At 46.4% G+C, this 21700-nt stretch overlaps 1 protein-coding gene across 1 annotated transcript in view; it reads right to left on the minus strand.

Moving 5' to 3' along the window:
* Window positions 1-21700, minus strand: part of gnl1 (guanine nucleotide binding protein-like 1) — a 33928-nt gene that overhangs the window by 10484 nt on the left and 1744 nt on the right. Inside the window, exons 2-7 of the mRNA XM_072550151.1 lie at window positions 16146-16314; window positions 14486-14622; window positions 6533-6684; window positions 5556-5627; window positions 2280-2487; window positions 1661-1756 (exon numbers count right to left, since the gene is read on the minus strand). Coding sequence (XP_072406252.1) covers window positions 1661-1756; window positions 2280-2487; window positions 5556-5627; window positions 6533-6684; window positions 14486-14622; window positions 16146-16314 — 834 coding nt within the window. The remainder of the gene's footprint in view (window positions 1-1660; window positions 1757-2279; window positions 2488-5555; window positions 5628-6532; window positions 6685-14485; window positions 14623-16145; window positions 16315-21700) is intronic.

The following is a 21700-nucleotide window of genomic DNA, read 5'->3' on the forward strand; positions in this document are numbered from 1 at the left end:
AAGCCAAGGGTGCAAAGAATCTCTCTCTTTTCAATGACACAGTGAGTTGTTATAAAACTCTCTGCCCGAAAGAGACAGTGAAAGCAGATCCATTAGGAACTTTGAGAAGGGAGTATGATGAACAGTTGTGAAGGAAGGGGAGCTGTAGTGCGAAAGGAAGTGCAGGGATTGAGAGGCAAATTGTGGAGGGGCGGCCATAGAGGGAGAGTACAGTAAGGGAGAAAAACAAGAGCGTGGTCAAACAGCAAGACTTTAAGAGAGATTTTTGAAGGGCCTGTTTTCAAAACAAGGAAGAAGTACATTTTGAAATGCTCCATTACTGTTCTTTCCAAGTTTTCCCGACCTCTCAGAAGTGGCAAGTGGCCTAGAGAGAATTGCAAAGGTCGGGGCGTAATGACCAGTTCCAGATAGCTGAATCCCAAAGATCAAATCAAATTCAGTACGGAAATACTTGATCTCAGCCAAGGACAGTACTAGGAACATTCAATCGTCTGAAACAGAAGCAGAAAACGCTGGGGAAACTCAGTGATCCAAGGGCATCTTTGGAGAGCTAACATCGAGTCTCCGGGATGTGGACAAATGATGGGTTTTATGTTGATGGAAAAGATCAGGAGGAAGAACTGGAACAGCAGTGAAGGTCCAGGAAGGCTCGAGGATGAGGAATATGATGGGTGAATGTCACCACAGAACAAAATATAAAGGGAAGGGTAATGTCTGCAGATAAACAGGAAAAGCTTAAAGCCAGAGTGGTTGCTACTAACAAAAGATCAGGATATTGAAAGCAAGTTATCAAAATACTATGGTGCAAATGGACACTATCAGGAGTGGTTTAATATACTCCTGCTGTGCAGTACCATGTTTGAACAATGGCAAGGTGCCCAGCAATAGTGCTCACCTGAGCAAGTCTACAGCTTCAGTCTGACCTGAACTGCACAGATAGCAGAAAACTCTCAAATTTCATAACATCATCTCGATTTTAAGGTGTCAAGGCCCTGAGGGGGAGGGTTCAGTGAAATTTGACCGGGGTGATCCTATGGATGAAAGATTTGAGCTACGTGAACAGACTGAAAGAAATGGGGATGTCTCTCACTGGATCAGGGTTGGATGTGGGATAACTGAACTGAGGCATTATACGGGACTTTGACAGAGTCAACAGGCCAGTGACCAGAGCTTATTGATTTTAAATCACTGACAAAGACAAACTAGAAGAGAAACGGGATCAACAATTTCTTCACATGCTGCTAAAACGTGGAGTGTGAGACCTGAAATTGGATTAGAGCATAGAAGAGTACAGCAAAGAACAGGCCCTTAGGCCCACGATGTTGTACCAAGACTTAATCCTAATGTAAAATATAGTAACTTAATTAAGCACGAGAGAAAACAGCTAACCTGCTGGGGTCATCTAGACTTGAAACGTTAGCTTGCTCTCTCCCCGTTCCACTGTGATTTCCAGCATTTTTTTTTGGCTTTCAGCACAGGGCCCTCAATAATTTGCTCTGAACATGCAAGGTCATCAGGGAAAAGTATGGGGTTAAATTGGTCGACTCCTTTAAAGAGCTGGCACAGACATGTAGCAGTGGGAGTGGTCTCCCTGGGCCGCCCCATTCTGCGGCCATTGTTATTGGCCCAGAGTGCTTCTTCTCCTCGATTCAGGCCTTACCTTTCCCCTGCGTGATGTTCTCGCAGGCTTTAAGGAGCTGTTTGGGCCCCACGGCCATTGTCCTGACCCGCCTCCGTCTTCGACGTTTCTGAAAAACTGAATTCCACAACAGACACTTGAATGAAACACACGGTTCCCACTGGCAAAGCTTTAATAAGCAAAGAGCTGCACGTTCTGCAGCAGTGAAAATACCATAAAGGTGTTTAAACTATCAGCTACAGCATCCGGTTCATACACAAGGGAGTGTGGGGTGAGATGATTAACTCCTTCCTCCCCCAACCCCCCCTCACATTCACAGTCAGATATTGGGCAGCCTGTTGCCAGTGGAGGGATTAACCCACTCACTGCCTTTACACTGACCCCCCCCACCTCCTCCACCACCACCACCACCCCCCTCCCCACCTCCTCTAATCACAGTCCAGTTCTCTCCCAGTTCAGGACAGAATGGTTTGACATGGATCAGTTGAGACAGTGTGAACATTGACTAGATGATACAGGCCCATCCCTCCCACGGTAAGAGTGGATTAGGTCAGATCAGACCGTTTGCAGCTCATTCTGATTTAACACTGCACCCATCACTACACCACAGACCATAGCACAATCCCTCCTCGCCACTTACCAGCGCTCGGATCTGTCTCACCCGGTTTCTCCCGAGGGTACGATGTGAAGCAGAGCACGTGGAGCTGAGGAAACTTCTGCTGGAAGTAATGTTTCCAGGCCGCCACCAGGGAGGGCGGAGCGAGATCGATCTTATTCAACACCAGGATAATATTCCTCTTCATTTCTTGGGTCACATAGTCATAGAGTGCTGGGGAAAAGTGAATCACCTGGGGAGAGACAGAGGGGAAGGAGCTGGCTCAAGACAAAAAGTGGTAAGATGTGGGTGTGTACCAGGTAAGTCATTACCTCCTAACTTAATAGGTTGGTTTGTGTGGAGGGGTATGTACAAACACACACATTGCATGATGGCATGTATCCATGTGTATTTACAGGTGGTATGTATTCAGAAATGCCTGTAAATGTATTTATTAGATTCCCTACAGTGTGGAAACAGGCCCTTTGGCCCAACAAATCCACACCGACCCTCTTGAAGAGCAACCCACACAGACCCATTCTCCTACATTTCCCCCTGACTAAAGCACCTAACACTATGGGGCAATTTAGCATGGCCAATTTACCCTAACCTGCACATCTTTGGACTGTGGGAGCACCCGGAGCAAACCCACGCAGACACGGGGAGAATGTGCAAACTCCACACAGACAATCGCCCGAGGCTGGAATGGAACCTGGGTCCCTGGTGCTGTGAGTCAGCAGTGCTAACCACTAAGCCACCGTGGTGCCTCAAATGTATGCTTTTTCTGTATTTTTACTATAAATATGTAGTTAACATTCCCTTATTAATCCCTCTTCTTCCACGAAGAGTGGAAATTAATTTAGTAGGCAGATAACAAACAGTCAAGAATAAACATTGGGAGACATCTTATATATATATATACTGCACCATTGACAAGGCAAAATACTCCAAAACACTTTGCAACATTCACAAACAATATCGATACTAAGCTACGTCAGGGAGTATTAGGACAGAAGATCAGACAAAGAATAGGTTTTAAGGAGTGCCTTGAAGGATGACAGAGTTTGGGAGAAGATTTGTAGCTCGGGTGCTCGTTGTTGTGGTTCTGTTCGCCGAGCTGGGAAGTTGTCTTGCAGACGTTTCGTCCCCTGTCTAGGTGACATCCTCAGTGCTTGGGAACCTCCTGTGAAGCGCTTCTGTGATCTTTCCTCCGGCATTTAGAGTGGTTTGTCTCTGCCGCTTCCGGTTGTCAGTTCCAGCTGTCCGCTGTAGTGGCCGGTATATTGGGTCCAGGTCGATGTGTTTGTTGATTGAATCTGTGGATGAGTGCCATGCCTCTAGGAATTCCCTGGCTGTTCTCTGTTTGGCTTGTCCTATAATAGTAGTGTTGTCCCAGTCGAACTCATGTTGCTTGTCATCTGCGTGTGGCTACTAAGGATAGCTGGTCGTGTCGTTTCGTGGCTAGTTGGTGTTCATGGATACGGATCGTTAGCTGTCTTCCTGTTTGTCCTATGTAGTGTTTTGTACAGTCCTTGCATGGGATTTTGTACACTACATTGGTTTTGCTCACGTTGGGTATCGGGTCCTTCATCCTGGTGAGTTGTTGTCCGAGAGTGGCTGTTGGTTTGTGTGCTGTTATGAGTCCTAGTGGTTGCAGTAGTCTGGCTGTCAGTTCAGAAATGTTCTTGATGTATGGTAGTGTGGCTAGTCCTTTGGTTGTGGCATGTCCTCATTCCCATGAAATGACATGACCAGCTATCCTTAGTAGCCACACACGCAGATGACAAGCAACATGAGTTCGACTGGGACAACACTACTATTATAGGACAAGCCAAACAGAGAACAGCCAGGGAATTCCTAGAGGCATGGCACTCATCCACAGATTCAATCAACAAACACATCGACCTGGACCCAATATACCGGCCACTACAGTGGACAGCTGGAACTGACAACCGGAAGCGGCAGAGACAAACCGCTATAAATGCCGGAGGAAACATTACAGAAGCGCTTCACAGGAGGCTCCCAAACACTGAGGATGTCACCTAGACAGGGGACGAAACGTCTGCAACACAAATTCCCAGCTCGGCGAACAGAACCACAACAAGGATGACAGAAGCTGGCACAGACAATCAGGGAGGCAGTTCGAGAGCTGCAGGTAAAGACAAGTGAAGATAGTTTTCAACAGAATACAGGATGTTACCGGGAATGGAGCGTTTGAGTTATAAGGAAAAGCTTGTGACCTTTCTCATTGGAGGTTGAGGGGTGACCTTTAGAGGTTTATAAAATCACAAGGAGTATAGATAAGGTGAATGGCAGGTGTCCTTTTCCCCCCCCCGGGTAGAGAATCTCAAGACTTGGGGGCATATTTTTAAGGTGAGAGGAGAAAGATTCAAAAAAGACATAAGAGGCAACTTTTTTTGTTTTTGAAACAGAGTGGTTCATATGTGTAATGAACCTCCAGAGGAAGTGGTGGATGCAGGTACAGTTACAACATTTAAAAGACATTTGGATAAGTACATGAATAAGAAATGTTTGGAGGGAAGATGGGTCAAGTGCAGACAGGTGGGACCAGTTTAGTTTGGGATTATGGTTGACATGGACTGGTTGGACCGAAGGGTCTGTTTCCATGATTTTATGACATGAAGAGGCTGGAGGTGCGCAGGGATCACAGAAGATTGTCAAGCTGGAGGGCTTTACAGCAAAGAAGAGCAATTGGGAAACATGGACCAGATCAGTCAGCAGAGGGGCAATAGGTGAACAATGTACAGGGCAGGCTAGATTAAGGCAGCAGGTTTGTGAACGTGCTCAGGGTTAGAATGGACGCAACGAGAGAGAAAGGTAAGGAAAGCCCTGGTGGTGTGGAAGTAGGTCATGTTACAGACGGGGAAGTAGGTAACACAAGAGCCTCCGCTAATGGACTTACTAGGGGAAAAAAAACAAGAGGAAGGCCACAATGAAAAGCCATGGCTTCTCAAAGTGAACGCCAAGAACAAGCAACAGATGTTACAGCACCACCTCATTGAAGGGAGGTCAACTCAGTGTGAGGAGGACACAACGACAATTAAGCTCATCTTGCCAACCAGGGCAGCCATATGCATACAGCAGTGGCAGTGGGCAGAAAGTGGCGACCACTCAATCAGGTGACAATAACATCAGCCAGGACACAGAAAAATGTGATATCACTCAAGCGGTGAGTTTATACACAGCAGCAGCAGCAGCAGCAATTACCCCCATCTTAAGCAAAGATTCAGAGCACCTGTTCAGGCCAAGCCTATTATTTAGACTGAAGTTCTGACTTCATAGTCCACTCGCAGTACATACCGGGTGCCTGACGTCTGTGATCAGCAGCACTATGTCAGACATTTCCAAGACTCTCCATAGTTGACGCCAGGTCTACAAGAACAGACACAGAGGAAGAATTAATACAAAAACCAAATAAGGATGCATAGAATAAACAACATGCCAGTGTTTCCTGTATTAAGACATCTCAATAACAAAGGTGTACAGAAAAAAAAACCCTCCGCAATTGCTCCACCAGCCACCCAAGAAACAATTCTCTCCATGCCAAACAAAATCAAGCACCACTCACCTTCTGCAGCCTCCTTTTCCCCATAGAACCAGTTCCCCTCCAACCAGGCACCAGCCAACAAGCTCACCTCCACCACCCAGTGCCAAGTGAGCAGCACACGTCCCACCAGCAACACCGTCCAACCTAGCAGCACCCAGTTAGCATACACCCCAGCCCCCAATACCTCCTCAGTGCATCTCGATGAGCTCACAGACAGCATCCCACACTAACTATTTCAGAACAATCACTTTTCAACCTGCACTCTTGTCCCTGCCAATCCCTCCTTTGGTAAGTGTTTTAAATTAGTGCTCTGTCACCGACTCCCCGGTCAGAGAAGTAGTCTTCCCCTATTCAGTCTCTCATTCACTTCACATTTCAATCCCACATCATTTCACAATCACCCTCACATCAGTGTACATAGCCCCGAGTACATTTCATCTTCCAATCTCATCTCATGAATGTAAAATAATCCCAAGGTGATATTTCGGCAGTCAGTGAGGGAAACTATTTGTGATGTCAAGCCCTGCATTAATCTCAATAAATATGAACGTGAAAAGGTTCTTTATATGATCCACTACTAGGGGACCCCATTGGCCACAAAGCACTTTGGAATTTTGAGGTTACAACAGACACCGATAAATGCAACTTCTGTGCTGCTTCTTCCACACATCAGCAGCTTCCTATCCTAGCACCGTCTTGGTGATTTATCTGCGTCATCCACACTGCTCACCTCCAAGTTGTGCTCAAAGTAACTGAGCTTCATAGGATCAAACGCCCTGTAAATTTTATCCAAGTATTCACGGAATGCCTTCTCTTCCTGCACCAGCAGCTGCTCCTTTGTCATTGTGTAGCTCCAAGGAGAACGCTTTGGAAAGTCCAAGACTGGGAACGAGAGACATAAGTGAAAAAACACAGTCTAAAAAGGGAGTGTAATTTAAGAAAAGCACAGGGACAGCTAACAACAGCTGTACGTTACTTGGCAAAGATCTAACATTCTGTACCAGAGAGTTAGGTTTCTTCCGATAATCGTATACCAAAATGAATCTCTCTGTGAGATAAACCAAGGGCTGGAGGGGATTTTCACTTTTAAAGTTGTGAAGTTGGAAAAACTTTGGTTAGACCACACTAATTAAAAAATTAATAACTTATTGCCAAATTATTTTTAAAAAGATATACAGGAACTGGGAACAAAAAAAAAGGGTGCACAGGGATGCTATGAGGATGGAGAAGATATATATAATCAAGGTAAGCTTGGTTCTCGAGTTGGCTTGAGGGGTGACCAAATAAAGGCCATTATTACTCTGAAAGCTCTTGATAGGTTACAAGACTAGGGCCCATAATGTAAGAACTACTAACCATGCTATTTGGGAGAAACCTGAACCACACCTAAAGAATATCAAAATGAAGTGACCAGCATAGATTTGCGGTTCTTATGAAGAGTCAGTGGTTCCCTAGGGTCTGAGACGAGGTTCTGAGCGCTGTGCTGTCTCCCTGCAGATTCTCCCAACACCATCAACCTCTCACCCAAATTGGCCGAGATCTTACTGACAGATCAGCATTATTCCACACACGAGCCAGATACCCCATCGCTCCCACCACGAGCCAACAACTCATTTCCAAAGCTCAAGATTAAAAGTAAACCTTGAACAATGTAAACTGTTTCGGTGTTTTGACCCGACATTAAATTTTATATCACAACCGCGTTTGGTTAATTGCCATTCCTTCTTCTCCATGCTCCCCAACGGCCCCAGACCTTGGAATAGTGCAAGCAAACTCCTCTGTTTGAAATATGAACATGCCTGGAGGTGGAAGTTTCAACACAGTTAGGATCTCGATCCTTCCAGCAGTCAGAAGGGTTTATTCAGAGATCGCTGTGAAACTTGGAAGGGTTCAGAAAAGATTTACAAGGATGTTGCCAGGGTTGGAGGATCTGAGCTATAGGGAGAGGCTGAACAGGCTGGGGCTGTTTTCCCTGGAGCGTCAGAGGCTGAGGGGTGAACATTGAGGTTTATAAAATCATGAGGGGCATGGATAGGATAAATAGACAATGTCTTTTCCCTGGGGTGGGGGAGTCCAGAACTAGAGGGCATAGGTTTAGGGTGAGACGGGAAAGATATAAAAAGGATGTAAGGCGCAACTTTTTCATACAGAGGGTGGTGCTTGTATGGAATGAGCTGCCAGAGGAAGTGGAGGAGGCTGGTACAATTACAGCATTTAAAAGGCATCTGGATGGGTATATGAATAGGAAGGGTTGAGAGGGATATGGGCCGTGTGCTTGCAAACGGGACTAGATTAGGTTGGGATATCTGATCGGCATGGACGAGTTGGACCGAAGGGTCTGTTACCGTGCTGTACATCTCTATGACTCTATGCTTGTCCGTACCCCTCAAGAATGTGAAATTCTCCATCAAATCTGCCTTCAACCTCTCTTCTTCAAAGAAAACAATCCCAAACTCTCCAATGAAAAAACAAAATGCAGGAGAATCGGCGAGAGAAACACACTTAGTGCTTTGAGTCTAATATGACTCTTGTTTGCTCCTGGGACTTCACCGATCTATTTTTGTAATGAAAGTCCCTCACCCCAGGACAATTGCCCTGAATCTTTTCTGTACTCTCTCTAGCGTCCTCACATTTTTTTCCTCAAGTGCGGTGTACAGTTGTGGATGCATTGTTCGATTGACCCTACTTCACCATGCTGCACATACTACTCCAGCTGATGTTAACCCCAAGCTTTACACAAGCTCAACGTATTTGCCTGGCTTTTGAAATCTACATTCCCCTTGATAAGGCCTTTGATATTGCACACATTATCAACACTACTTTTAAATTTCCATGCCATCTGAACACCCAGATTCCTAATCACCAGGCTAAAGGGCAGCAAGGCACGAATCAAGGGTTTGCAGGACAGTCGAGCATCGTCAGATCTAAGCATTTAATTTCATCTGCCACATCCTTCCACCGACTCCACTAACCTATACAAATTTTTGAAGTTCTTTGGGCGGCCCGGTGGCTCAGTGGTTAGCACTGCTGCCTCGCAGCGCCAGAGACCCGGGTTCAATTCCCACCTCAGGCGACTGTCTGTGTGGTGTTTGCACATTCTCCTGTGTCTGCGTGGGTTTCTTCCGGATGCTCTGGTTTCCTCCCATTGTGCAAAGATGCGCAGGTCAGGTGAATTGGCCATGCCAAATTGCCCACTAGTGTTAGGGGCATTAGTTAGAAGGAAATGGGGTTAGGTGAAGGGGCAAATGTAGGGGAATGGGTCTAGCTGGGACGATCTTCGGAGGGTCGGTTTGAACTTGTTGGGCTGAAGGGCCTGTTTCCACACTAAGTAACCTAATTCATCTAATCCTACATGACCACATTGCAAAGGTTTCATTAGTAATTTTTGAACTTCAAAATCTTTCACACTAAATAGCTGACAACAGACAGCTGTACTTAAAAGGGAAGTCAGACAAGTGTAGGGGAGGAAAGAATAAAAGAAATGTTAACACAAACAGAGACTGATGCATAAAACAGCATTAACCAGCTGAGCAGAGTGTCCTGTTTTTCTGCTGTTACACTATTTAAAGAACACACTTTTATAGAGTCCGTCACAATATCAGGATACCCCAAAGTGCCTTAAAACTATTCAAGTACTTTCCCAAGTGCTTCTGGAGATTTACAAATAACAAATAATTGACAAAAGATCAAGAAATGACCTTTTTTTGTCAAGTTAATCGAAAGATAAATCTTGGTCAGGATAAAGACAGTACTTTTGCTCTTCCACGGACAGAGACGGATCTTAATATGTCCACTTGAGATTGTGGACGGAATCTTGGTTTAATGCCACACCCAAATAAAACGCCAACAATGCAGCCATCCCTCCACAGTGCCAAGCTGAGGAAACAATCCAAGTTTCTGAAGTAGAGCCTCTGAACGATCCTCTGAGTTAAGAGGCAGCAGTGCTCCACTGAGCTATGGCTACCTCGTAAGAAAGGGTAGGCGACAGGAGAGAGAAAGTAGACGGCAGAAATGCTTGCAAAAGAAAATCGCTGGAGAAACTCAGGAGGTCTGGCAACATCTATGGAGAGAAAACAGAGTTAAATGTTCAGGGTGCAGTGACCCCTCTTCAGTCACGGGTTGCTTGTTTGTATCTAGTGACAGAAGTGGTGTAAAGTGAGAACTCAGCTGGTTGCCTGGTCAGTTCCAGCAATGTTGATTGAACTTTGTTGGGACTGCACTGGACAGCAGGAGGTAGGGATGACATTAAATTAGCAGAGCCCTAAAGTAGATTTAACTGAGGCCAAACAGGCAGGTCGCTTGGTTTCCCCAAAAGAAGAGGCTATTTCAAGTAAGCCAAAACTTTCTGAAGCCTGCTTCACTAGACACCAGCCCCTGCCCCTTCCCACCATATTTTCCCCGAAACTTTGTTGCCAGCACTTACCTTGTCATTGTGGTCAATTTTGCTGCAATAATGCCAGGTGACAAGTAGTAAAGCAGTACCAATTACACAGGAACTTTGAGGATAGGAGAAGGGGTATGCTATTTGGCCCCTCGAGACATTCACAGCGATCATGGGCGATCACTAAGCTCAATACCCTGACCTCACACTTCCCTCATAGCCCTTTAGCAGCAACAGATGTCACGACCTCCCTTTTGAAAACACAGCATCTTGGCCTCGACCTCTCTGGGTGAAGGAATTTCTCCTCATCTCAGTTCTGAAAGGTCCTATGCCTTATCCTTAAATTATGACCCCTGGTTCTGAAATCCCCCACCATCGGGAACATCCTTGCTGCATCTAACCTGTCTAGTCTTGTTATAATTTTATCGGTCTCTATGATATCCTCCCGTCATTCTCCTAAATTCCAATGAAAACAATCCGGAATGGACACACACTTTCTTATGTCGGTCCTGCCATCTCAGGAATCAACTTGACAAACCTTCGCCACACTCCCTCGAAAGGAAGAACGCCCTTTCTCGGATAAGGGGGCCTCACCAATGTCCTGTATAACTGCAATAAGACATCCTTGCTCCCGCACTGAATCTTCTCACTGTGAAGGATGCATTTGAGAAATATACTGCACCCTACAGTGAGATAGTACACTGAATTTTCATCCTTAGCCCCTGGGTTGAAAACTGTTCAGAGTGAGGAGGGTGCAGGTTTCTCCTGTACTTTGAACAAAAAACGTTGACTGTTTCGCTCCACACACTTTTGCGCACAGCCCACAACAGACTTCACGTACATCATTAGCATTCACTGAGACTCAGGTAGTTTATTTTAATCAGTGCAGAACAACCTCTCGGAGTGTTTGATGGGGATAGCATAGAGGGAGCTTTATCCAACTCCATGCCATCCTTGTCCTGGGAGTGTGTGATGGGGGACAGCATAGAAGGACCTTTACTCTGTATCTAACTCCGTGCTGTCCCTGTCCTGGGAGTGTTTGATGGGGGGACAGTGTAGAGGGAGCTTTACTCTGTATCTAACCCCGTGCTGTCCCTGTCCTGGGAGTGTTTGATGGGGACAGTGTAGAGGGAGCTTTACTCTGTATCTAACCCCGTGCTGTCCCTGTCCTGGGAGTGTTTGATGGGGGGACAGTGTAGAGGGAGCTTTACTCTGTATCTAACTCCGTGCTGTCCCTGTCCCGGGAGTGTTTGATGGGGGACAGTGTAGAGGGACCTTTACTCTGTATCTAACCCCGTGCTGTCCCTGTCCTGGGAGTGTTTGATGGGGACAGTGTAGAGGGAGCTTTACTCTGTATCTAACCCCGTGCTGTCCCTGTCCTGGGAGTGTTTGATGGGGACAGTGTAGAGGGGGCTTTACTCTGTATCTAACCCCGTGCTGTCCCTGTCCTGGGAGTGTTTGATGGGGGGACAGTGTAGAGGGAGCTTTACTCTGTATCTAACTCCGTGCTGTCCCTGTCCCGGGAGTGTTTGATGGGGGACAGTGTAGAGGGACCTTTACTCTGTATCTAACCCCGTGCTGTCCCTGTCCTGGGAGTGTTTGATGGGGACAGTGTAGAGGGAGCTTTACTCTGTATCTAACCCCGTGCTGTCCCTGTCCCTGGGAGTGTTTGATGGGGACAGTGTATAAGGAGCTTTGCTCTGTATCTGACTGTGCTTTGTCAGTATTCAACGTAAACAAGGTGTAACGGTAACAGGAAGGGCTCCTCATGCAGTGCCAATGCCCTGCAGCTGATGAAGGGCAAAGTTAAGCAATCCTTGTGTAAATTAACTCTCCTCGCCACATTGGGTGACATTGTCCTCACGAGTGGAAAGAGTTAAGAGACTCCAGCATTATCAGCTATTGTTGACAGGACAATTTTCACAGCATTAGCATCAGCAAGGTTAGGCACAGCATCGCTGACTGTGCTGATATTTTCTGTAGCTCTGAAGCCTAGTTGGACAGTATTTGCTGACACTTCGAACTAGCTGCTGCCAATAAACCCCGGGAGGCCAGCAGCCATTGTACTGCTTGGTTATTTTTCTCCAATTGCACCCAGCAAGGGAGGTTTTCCAGGACAAGTTTCCATAGCTACCACCAAGTACTTTGCTCACTTTCAACTTGAGGGGCCAGCCGAAGGGATATTTGACTGGAGATGGTATCGTACCTAATCCTATTTAGATTCTTGCCCCATACCCGAACAGCTATTTCCAGCATAACAAAGAGCAGGAATTTCAGTTTGATTTCTATAGCCACCTTTTGGACCAGGGTGAGCTCAGGCCAATTACAATGACCGTACCATCATTTCAGCAGGGACTAGCTAATCACAGGGATCTCCCTGGTCTGTGTTACTCAGGTCCAGACTGCTAAGTCAGCGAGCTAGCCTCACATTCCCTTCCCCTGGTATTTGCTACGACTTCTGTTTTTGTTTTTAAAGTTTGCTGTGTTCAGCCACTTCATTCCCTTCCATTCCAGCGTTGTGTTCCTGGTTTGAGAGGTTACTCAGACTGTAACTGTGCCAGTTAAGAGCAGGACAGACTTAACACAGGTGTTCAAAATTATGACGTGGTCGATACAGGAAGTGCTATATATAGCACGTACAACAGTACAGGCTCTTTGGCCCTTGATGTTGTGCCAACTTTTAACGAACTCTAAGATCAAATTAACCTACACACCCTTTGTTTTACTATCAACCACATGGTTATCCAATTCTCTTAAAATGTCCCTAATGTCTCTGACTCGACTACCACCACTGGCAGTGCATCCTACACACTCACCACTCTCTGTGTAAAGAACCTACCTCTGACATTTCCCCCAAACCTTCCTCCAATGCAGTGGAAGGCGGTTTGGTAACCAGAGGAGACAAACTTAAGATTCTTGGAGTAAAAGCAGCATAAGAGGACAAGAGAAGAATCAATTTAACCAAAAGTCATGATGAGCTGGAGTCCGAAGTTAAAATGGAACATGCTGCAGACATCCAGCAGAGTGATGAGAGAGTGACACAGCGAGAGAGAGAGAGAGAGAGAGACAGACAGATACAGCGAGAGAGAGAGAGAGAGAAGGGGGGAGACAGAGAGAGACAGAGAGCAGGAGAGAAATAAAGTTTCTACTCTTTGAAACTGAAAGTCAAACTCCCTCAACACAGGGTTAGGTACAGAATAAAGCTATGAAGAAGCTTTATTCTGTATACAGAATGAAGAATTAGTCCTCCAGTGCCAAGGGGAAGGGAATGGGGCAAGAAAAACCCGACTGGAACAGGTGCGTTTCTGACAAAGTGAAAATGCTTTAAGAGACAGATGACTTTCTTCCCAGGGTCGAAGGAGATTACAGAGATAGGGAGAGGGCGAGACTGAAAAAGAATTTTAAAACAATAAGGAAAGGAATTTTAAAAATTTGAGGCTTTGTAAAACTAAAAGCCAGCAAGCAGTTTGGTCGGTGAACAACACTTGAAAGAGCTCCAATTTACAGAGTAGGAAAGGGTAGGACCTGCAATGCAAATGAACCAACAACAACTTTCATTTATGTGGCACCATTTATGCATAAAGCAAACAAAGAACTGCACAGGAGCACAATGAGGCAAAACGGAAAGACTTTAAGAGGGAGTTCCAGAGATTACTGCCAAAAGGTCAGACTTGGCTCGGTTCATAGCACATTTGAAGCAGAAGTTTCAGAGTTCAAATCCCACTCCAGAGAGTACAAAAGTTAGACTAACACTTCAGTGCAGTGCCGAGTGAGTGCCGGATCCCCAGAGCGATCAACTTTTCAAAGAGACATTACACGAACTGTCCTTACAAGTGAGTGTAAGCAAACTACTCCAACTACTTCAGAGAGCAGGGGAGCTCACCCAGCTGATCAAGTCAATACTGAACACTCAATCAAGACTGATTTTACTCATGAATTCTTAGGATTGGAGTATGTGCATATTGGCTGCTGCTCCTACATTACAACAGTAACTACAATGAAGCACTTCATCGGTTTTGGAACTTGCTGGGATGCCTCAGGGCACAATGAACAAACAAGTTGTTTCTTTTGGATGGCTGAAGGCAGAACACCCTCAAAGTGGCAAGACAAGGACGTTAAACTTAAAGCTGCTAGATGAAAGCCAGGAGAGAATGTTCCACAAACTGCCCGCTCCTGAACACTTTAGATTTCTTTTTTTTGTCAAAACGTCTTTCCAACTTATACAGAAACTATTCTGTTCATTCCCTGGACAGCAAATGCCAATCCAGAAACAAACCACAACCGAGCACAGCTACCACTCACCAGAGCCTGGCTTATAAATGTCAACGATGTCCACTTCCAGTTCGGTTTCTGGAATGAGCTCCACGATTTTCTCTTGCACGACCTTCTTCCTCCGCTCTATCTCCTCTCGGCTTTCTTTTTCCAAGTGGAGCCGGAACCTGAGAGATGCAAAACGTCAAAAGGAGAAAGCAAAACGAAAAAGGACATCAGTAGCGAGCAGCCTTCCCTTCTCTTTACTGAAATTCTGCTGAAGATAAGGTGGGCAGGCTGCACTTGATGCAGAGTAATGGGGTGGGAGGATGATGTTGAGGAGTACATGGGCGCCTCTGGGGAGGGAGGGAGAGGAAGCAGGTGGCATCCTCCCTGATTCACCGCATGTTCTGAGGCATTCCCATTCAAACCGTTTTTTTTTAAATACAGAATGTCACAACGAGGAATGCACCGGGACAGACACTATGGAAAGGAACATAAAAAGAGAAGACCAGAAGTTGCAGCGACATTTCCCTTGCTTACGTTCCTCCCCCAACACCAAACACCGAGCCAACTCTTGCACCACAATTAGCACAGGCTGGTCTGCACAAGGACAACCTGCGTACAATCATACAACACAGCTGGGGGCTTTTAAGACCACAGTGCCTGGTCTTTGAAAAATTAGCTTCACTGCATCTCCTTCAAATATTTATGTAATTCCTCTCGGCGAAGTATCACCCCAATCTGTTTCTGTCACCTTTTCAGATGGTGTATTTCAGACCATCAAAACTCTCAACATGAACATTTCCTATTGCCAACCCCTACACCTACTCTTTGGTCAAGCTGCATCCTATGATTACTGAAGCAACTTCTCCTAATTCAGTCTATCAAAGTCCTTCGAGGCAGAGGGTAGGTTAATAATGAATGAATGATGAAGGGCTTATGCCCGAAACGTGGACTCTCCTGCTCCTCAGCTGCTGCCTGACTGGCTGTGCTTTTCCAGGGCCACACTCTGATGATTAATAACCAATTGCATAATTGATACAATTCCTCCCTGATCAAACATTTTTTGACTGAATGCTGTACTCCAGCAGAGGTTCCAAGTTCACTCGCGCCTCGGGAGCTTCCATGCAAGGTCTCAGCATCTAATCAGTGACTGCACAGGAAGGTGGAGTTGGGGTTAAACCCTCCCTTCAGCAGATGTAAACAGTTATGATCTAGTCAGGATCAATAGGGTTGTGGAAAGAATGGTGAGCACCAAGTTTAATACTGGACTGGTGCAAAAGTGCAGAGCATTAAATCACACAGAATCCATGAGAAACACTCAACAAATCAGTGAAGAGAGAGATAATAGTTTGGGACAATGGCCATTCCCAGCAATCAGTGAATCTGAAACATTAACTGTTCCTTTCTTGCCACAGATGCTGCCTAATCTGTACAGTGCCTACTTTCTCCATATCTTATTAAGGAAACAGAATGACATGTCGGTAGAGAGAAAGTAGAGAGTGGGAGGCATGTTAAATCTCAGCGTGGGTCAAATGCTGTGAATGGATTGCCAAATTAATGGTATTTCCAGGCACAACTGACTGCATTTCTGTAGCTCTGACACACTAAGCATTAAGGTTTCTGGGAAAACATTTCACTGAAGTCCAAATACCACCCCGAACAAGAGTGAGTCAAGTGCCCATCGCTCCTACCCCCGCACCCTCACCTGTTTGGGTCATATCCCTGCTCTCCCGATTTCCACACAGCCGGCTGCTGGTTGATTTTGCGCACTTGTAAGGTGAAGGATTCACTGTCCGAGGTATCCGTCTGCTCCTCGTGACGGTCATGGCTCCCGCTCCGGCTGTGAGAGCTCGACCTCACGCCGTCCGTGAAACCTGAAACAGATGGCCCTGGGAGTCATCATACATGCTCACGGTGTCACCAGAATACTCCGATTCAACGGGGGAAACCAAGCTCCGCTTTTGACTCTCCACTAAACAGTGCATTTACAGAATTTCAGGATTACATCATCACAGGAGACCACTTGACCCATCAGGACTGCGCTGACTTCCTCAAGTGAGTGATCCATTTACTGCCGTTATCCAACCTTCACCCCGTTCGTTCTCCCCTTTGAGGTAACAATCTAACCCATTTGACTGCATTAACTTAACACGCCTTTACCACACTCTCAGCACCGCTGTCCACAAAACTAATTACTCACTTGGTTAAAAGGTTTTTTTTTCTCTCATATCACTTTTGCTTGATTTGGCAATCATTTCAAACCTGAGCTCTCAGATTCTCAACAGCTGACACCATTGACCCCGTCTCGATCTGTCGTGACACCTTAAAAGCCTCTTAATGGGAGTATTGTCAGACAAGAAAGAGGCCAAGCCACGTGTGCATGAGACCAGAAAGATTTTGTTCTTTAATTTGTGGCTAGGCCACACTGGTGTGGGTCTGCAGACATATGTACGTCAGACCAGGTAAAGGTAGACTTCCTTCTCTAAAGGGTACCAAATGGTGTTCACATAGTCACTATTAGCTTTTTAATATGAAATTTTATTAAATTCATATTTGTCATATGTCACAGTGGGATTTGAACTCTGGATCGTTAACCTGGAATTCTCGATTAATTGCCCAGTGACATGACCACAATGCTACTGCATCCCTTTTGTAAGAGAGTAGCGTTAGGCAATAGATTATATATTTAATATTATGGTCTATACCCTGGATAGTCACTCGCCCATGCTGGTGTGTAATAGTTTATATTCGGCAATGAGCTTTTCACACTGTACATTATGGTCAGTATTCCCCAACACTGGATTACTCACTCTCACTGCATATTAATGCAATATCCCTGAAGAAGGGTAGATGGGTACAGGATTGGAGTACTGTAGAACATAAAATGCCATGGAGTCTAGAGAATGGGAGACAGTAAGCAGCTCCGGCACGCAGTTTGCTAAGATATGTCCTCACAAGGAAACAGTTAGTGCCATTCAGGTAGTTTAACTGCATGACCATAACGGGGGAAAATGAGCAGTTAACCGAGGGAGCAGCTGTTATTTGTGTTGGGTAATCAAAATCTGCATCCCCATTCAAAGTGACGAACAGCAATCCAACTTTGTTCAATACATCACATCAGGTGAATGACACTTTGATATTTTCACTATAAATTCAGTGTTCTGTGATCCTGACGAACGAGCAGCCCTCTGGAAGCTTGTACTTCCAGGTAAACCTGTTGGACTATAACCTGGTGCTGTGTGATTTTTTTTAAACTTTGTCCACCCCAGTCCAACACTGTCACCTCCACATCTTGGGCAAGGAGGACAGTGCTTTATGACCCCCTCGATCACAAGTTACTAGCATCATACATACAGCCAGCAGTTACTTAGTGCTCAGAGGCAATCTGTATGGCTTGACAAGCATTAATCAAAAGGGAGGGCTTAGGTGCTAGCAGCAGATAGTGGGCCAAGTAAACCCTGAAGATAGCACAGAAATGGTATTTCCTGTTGAAACTAGAGGACTCAGCACCTTGCCAGAAAAACAAACTGCACCCTGTTTTTGCAGTAAATGACTGACATATAATTTAGTTCACACCGATGTTGCATGTAAATATTGTAATGTGAATATGTACAAATATGTTGTTTTCGGTTTATAAACAGCAGGGTGCCTTGAAGCTAGACTCTGAGGCCTGAGGTGTTGGTGCAAGTTTGAATAAAGACCGTCTTGTTATGACCCACTCAGACTGAAGACTCAATTTGTCCAAACCCCTCCAACAATTCCCAAGCGGATCACTCACTCTCACTGTACATTATGACCAATATTCCCCATCAGGGGTCACTCACTCTCAATGTACATGAGGGTTCAATATTGCCCATTAGTGAGTGGATCACTCACTCCCGACATCCATAATCATGAAGTGCTTCAAGAGGCCAGTCATGGCCCACATCAACTCCAGTCTCCCAGCCTGCCTTGATCCCCTGTAATTCCCCTACCAACGTAACAGGTCCACAGCGGATGTCATTTCACTCACCCTACACTCATCCCTGGAACATCTGAACAACAACGACAGCGACGTCAGACTCCTGCTCACTGACTACAGCTCTGCCTTCAACATCATTATCCCCTCCAGACTGATATCAAAACTTCGTCCTCTGCACATGGATCCTCCGCTTCCTGACCCACAGACCATAATCAACGAAGACAGACAACTGCACCACCCTGTACACACCCACGCTCAACCCCGACACACTCTGTACACCTGTGGGGCCAAATTCTGAACGAACATTATCTACAAGTTTGCTGACGACATCACCGTGGTACGACAGGTAACAAACAATAATGACTCAGAATACAGAAAGGAGATAGAGGAAGTGGTGATGTGGTGCAATGACAGCTACCTCTCTCTGAACGTCGGCAAAACTAAGGAACTGAGCATTGACTTCAGAAAGAGAGGAGAAGGATACATCCCATTCTACATCAACAGACGGGAGGGTGAGGGGGGTGAGAGCATCAAGTTCCGAGGAGTAACGATTACTGACAATCTGTCCTGGATTTACCACGTAGATGCAACGGTCAAGGAGGCACAACAACGCCTCGTTTTTCCCTCACGTGGCTCAGGAAATTCAGCATGTCCTGAAGAATCCTCACCAACTTTTACAGATGCACCATAGAAAGCATACTGTCTAGGTGCATAATAGCCTGGTTCACCAATATTCTACCCAGGACTGTAAGAAATTACAGACTGTTGTGTGCACAGCCGAGACCATCAGGAAAGCCAAGCTCCCTTTCATGGACTACGCTCACATCTCATTTTGCCATGGAGGGCTGCAAATATCAAAGATCACTCCCATCACAGTAATGCTCTCCTACAACCTTTTCCATCAGTAGCTTGAACAGATGCGCCAGCAGGTTGAAGAACAGGTTCTTCTGTGCCATTATTGGACTGATGATCGGACTGTCCAACTTGAAATAATGCTGATCTTGTTAATGATCAGGCCGCGCGCACATCCAGTATGGCGTAACCTACATGCCTCACCCGTCCAAGTTTTTTACCATCTCTGATCAGTCTACACTGTTCACAAACAAAGCTTTTCATTGTACTTAGGCACATGTGACAATAAATTAAACCGATCAATGCCATGGTCAACATTCCCCGTCAGTGAGTGGATCACTCACTCTCACTGTGTTATGGTCTATACCGTCCCCTCAGTGAGTGGATCACTCACTCTCACCGCGTTATGGTCGATACCGTCCCCTCAGTGAGTGGATCACTCACTCTCACCGCGTTATGGTCTACACCGTCCCCTCAGTGAGTGGATCACTCACTCTCACTGTGTTATAGTCTATACCGTCCCCTCAGTGAGTGGATCACTCACTCTCACCGCGTTATGGTCGATACCGTCCCCTCAGTGAGTGGATCACTCACTCTCACCGCGTTATGGTCTATACCGTCCCCTCAGTGAGTGGATCACTCACTCTCACTGTGTTATGGTCTACACCGCCCCCTCAGTGAGTGGATCACTCACTCTCACTGTGTTATGGTCTACACCGTCCCCTCAGTGAGTAGATCACCACTCTCACTGTGTTATGGTCTACACCGTCCCCTCAGTGAGTGGATCACTCACTCTCACTGTGTTATACTCTACACCGTCCCCTCAGTGAGTGGATCACTCACTCTCACTGTGTTATGGTCTACACCGTCCCCTCAGTGAGTGGATTACTCACTCTCACTGTGTTATGGTCTACACCGTCCCCTCAGTGAGTGGATCACTCACTCTCACTGTGTTATGGTCTACACCGTCCCCTCAGTGAGTGGATCACTCACTCTCACTGTGTTATGGTCTACACCGTCCCCTCAGTGAGTGGATCACTCACTCTCACTGTGTTATGGTCTACACCGTCCCCTCAGTGAGTGGATCACTCACTCTCACTGTGTTATGGTCTACACCGTCCCCTCAGTGAGTGGATCACTCACTCTCACTGTGTTATGGTCTACACCGTCCCCTCAGTGAGTGGGTCACTCACTCTCACTGTGTTATGGTCTACACCGTCCCCTCAGTGAGTGGATCACTCACTCTCACTGTGTTATGGTCTACACCGTCCCCTCAGTGAGTGGGTCACTCACTCTCACTGTGTTATAGTCTATACCGTCCCCTCAGTGAGTGGATCACTCACTCTCACTGTGTTATGGTCTACACCGTCCCCTCAGTGAGTGGGTCACTCACTCTCACTGTGTTATGGTCTACACCGTCCCCTCAGTGAGTGGATCACTCACTCTCACTGTGTTATGGTCTACACCGTCCCCTCAGTGAGTGGATCACCCACTCTCACTGTGTTATAGTCTATACCGTCCCCTCAGTGAGTGGATCACCCACTCTCACTGTGTTATGGTCGATACCGTCCCCTCAGTGAGTGGATCACTCACTCTCACTGTGTTATGGTCTACACCGTCCCCTCAGTGAGTGGATCACTCACTCTCACTGTGTTATGGTCTACACCGTCCCCTCAGTGAGTGGATCACTCACTCTCACTGTGTTATGGTCTACACCGTCCCCTCAGTGAGTGGATCACTCACTCTCACTGTGTTATGGTCTACACCGTCCCCTCAGTGAGTGGATCACTCACTCTCACTGTGTTATGGTCTACACCGTCCCCTCAGTGAGTGGATCACTCACTCTCACTGTGTTATGGTCTACACCGTCCCCTCAGTGAGTGGATCACTCACTCTCACTGTGTTATGGTCTACACCGTCCCCTCAGTGAGTGGGTCACTCACTCTCACTGTGTTATGGTCGATACCGTCCCCTCAGTGAGTGGATCACTCACTCTCACCGCGTTATGGTCTACACCGTCCCCTCAGTGAGTGGATCACCCACTCTCACTGTGTTATAGTCTATACCGTCCCCTCAGTGAGTGGATCACTCACTCTCACTGTGTTATACTCTACACCGTCCCCTCAGTGAGTGGATCACTCACTCTCACTGTGTTATGGTCTACACCGTCCCCTCAGTGAGTGGGTCACTCACTCTCACTGTGTTATGGTCTACACCGTCCCCTCAGTGAGTGGATCACTCACTCTCACTGTGTTATGGTCTACACCGTCCCCTCAGTGAGTGGATCACTCACTCTCACTGTGTTATACTCTACACCGTCCCCTCAGTGAGTGGATCACTCACTCTCACTGTGTTATGGTCTACACCGTCCCCTCAGTGAGTGGATCACTCACTCTCACTGTGTTATGGTCTACACCGTCCCCTCAGTGAGTGGGTCACTCACTCTC

Source organism: Chiloscyllium punctatum, chromosome 30, assembly GCF_047496795.1.
Source record: "Chiloscyllium punctatum isolate Juve2018m chromosome 30, sChiPun1.3, whole genome shotgun sequence".
In the NCBI taxonomy this organism is placed as follows: domain Eukaryota; kingdom Metazoa; phylum Chordata; class Chondrichthyes; order Orectolobiformes; family Hemiscylliidae; genus Chiloscyllium; species Chiloscyllium punctatum.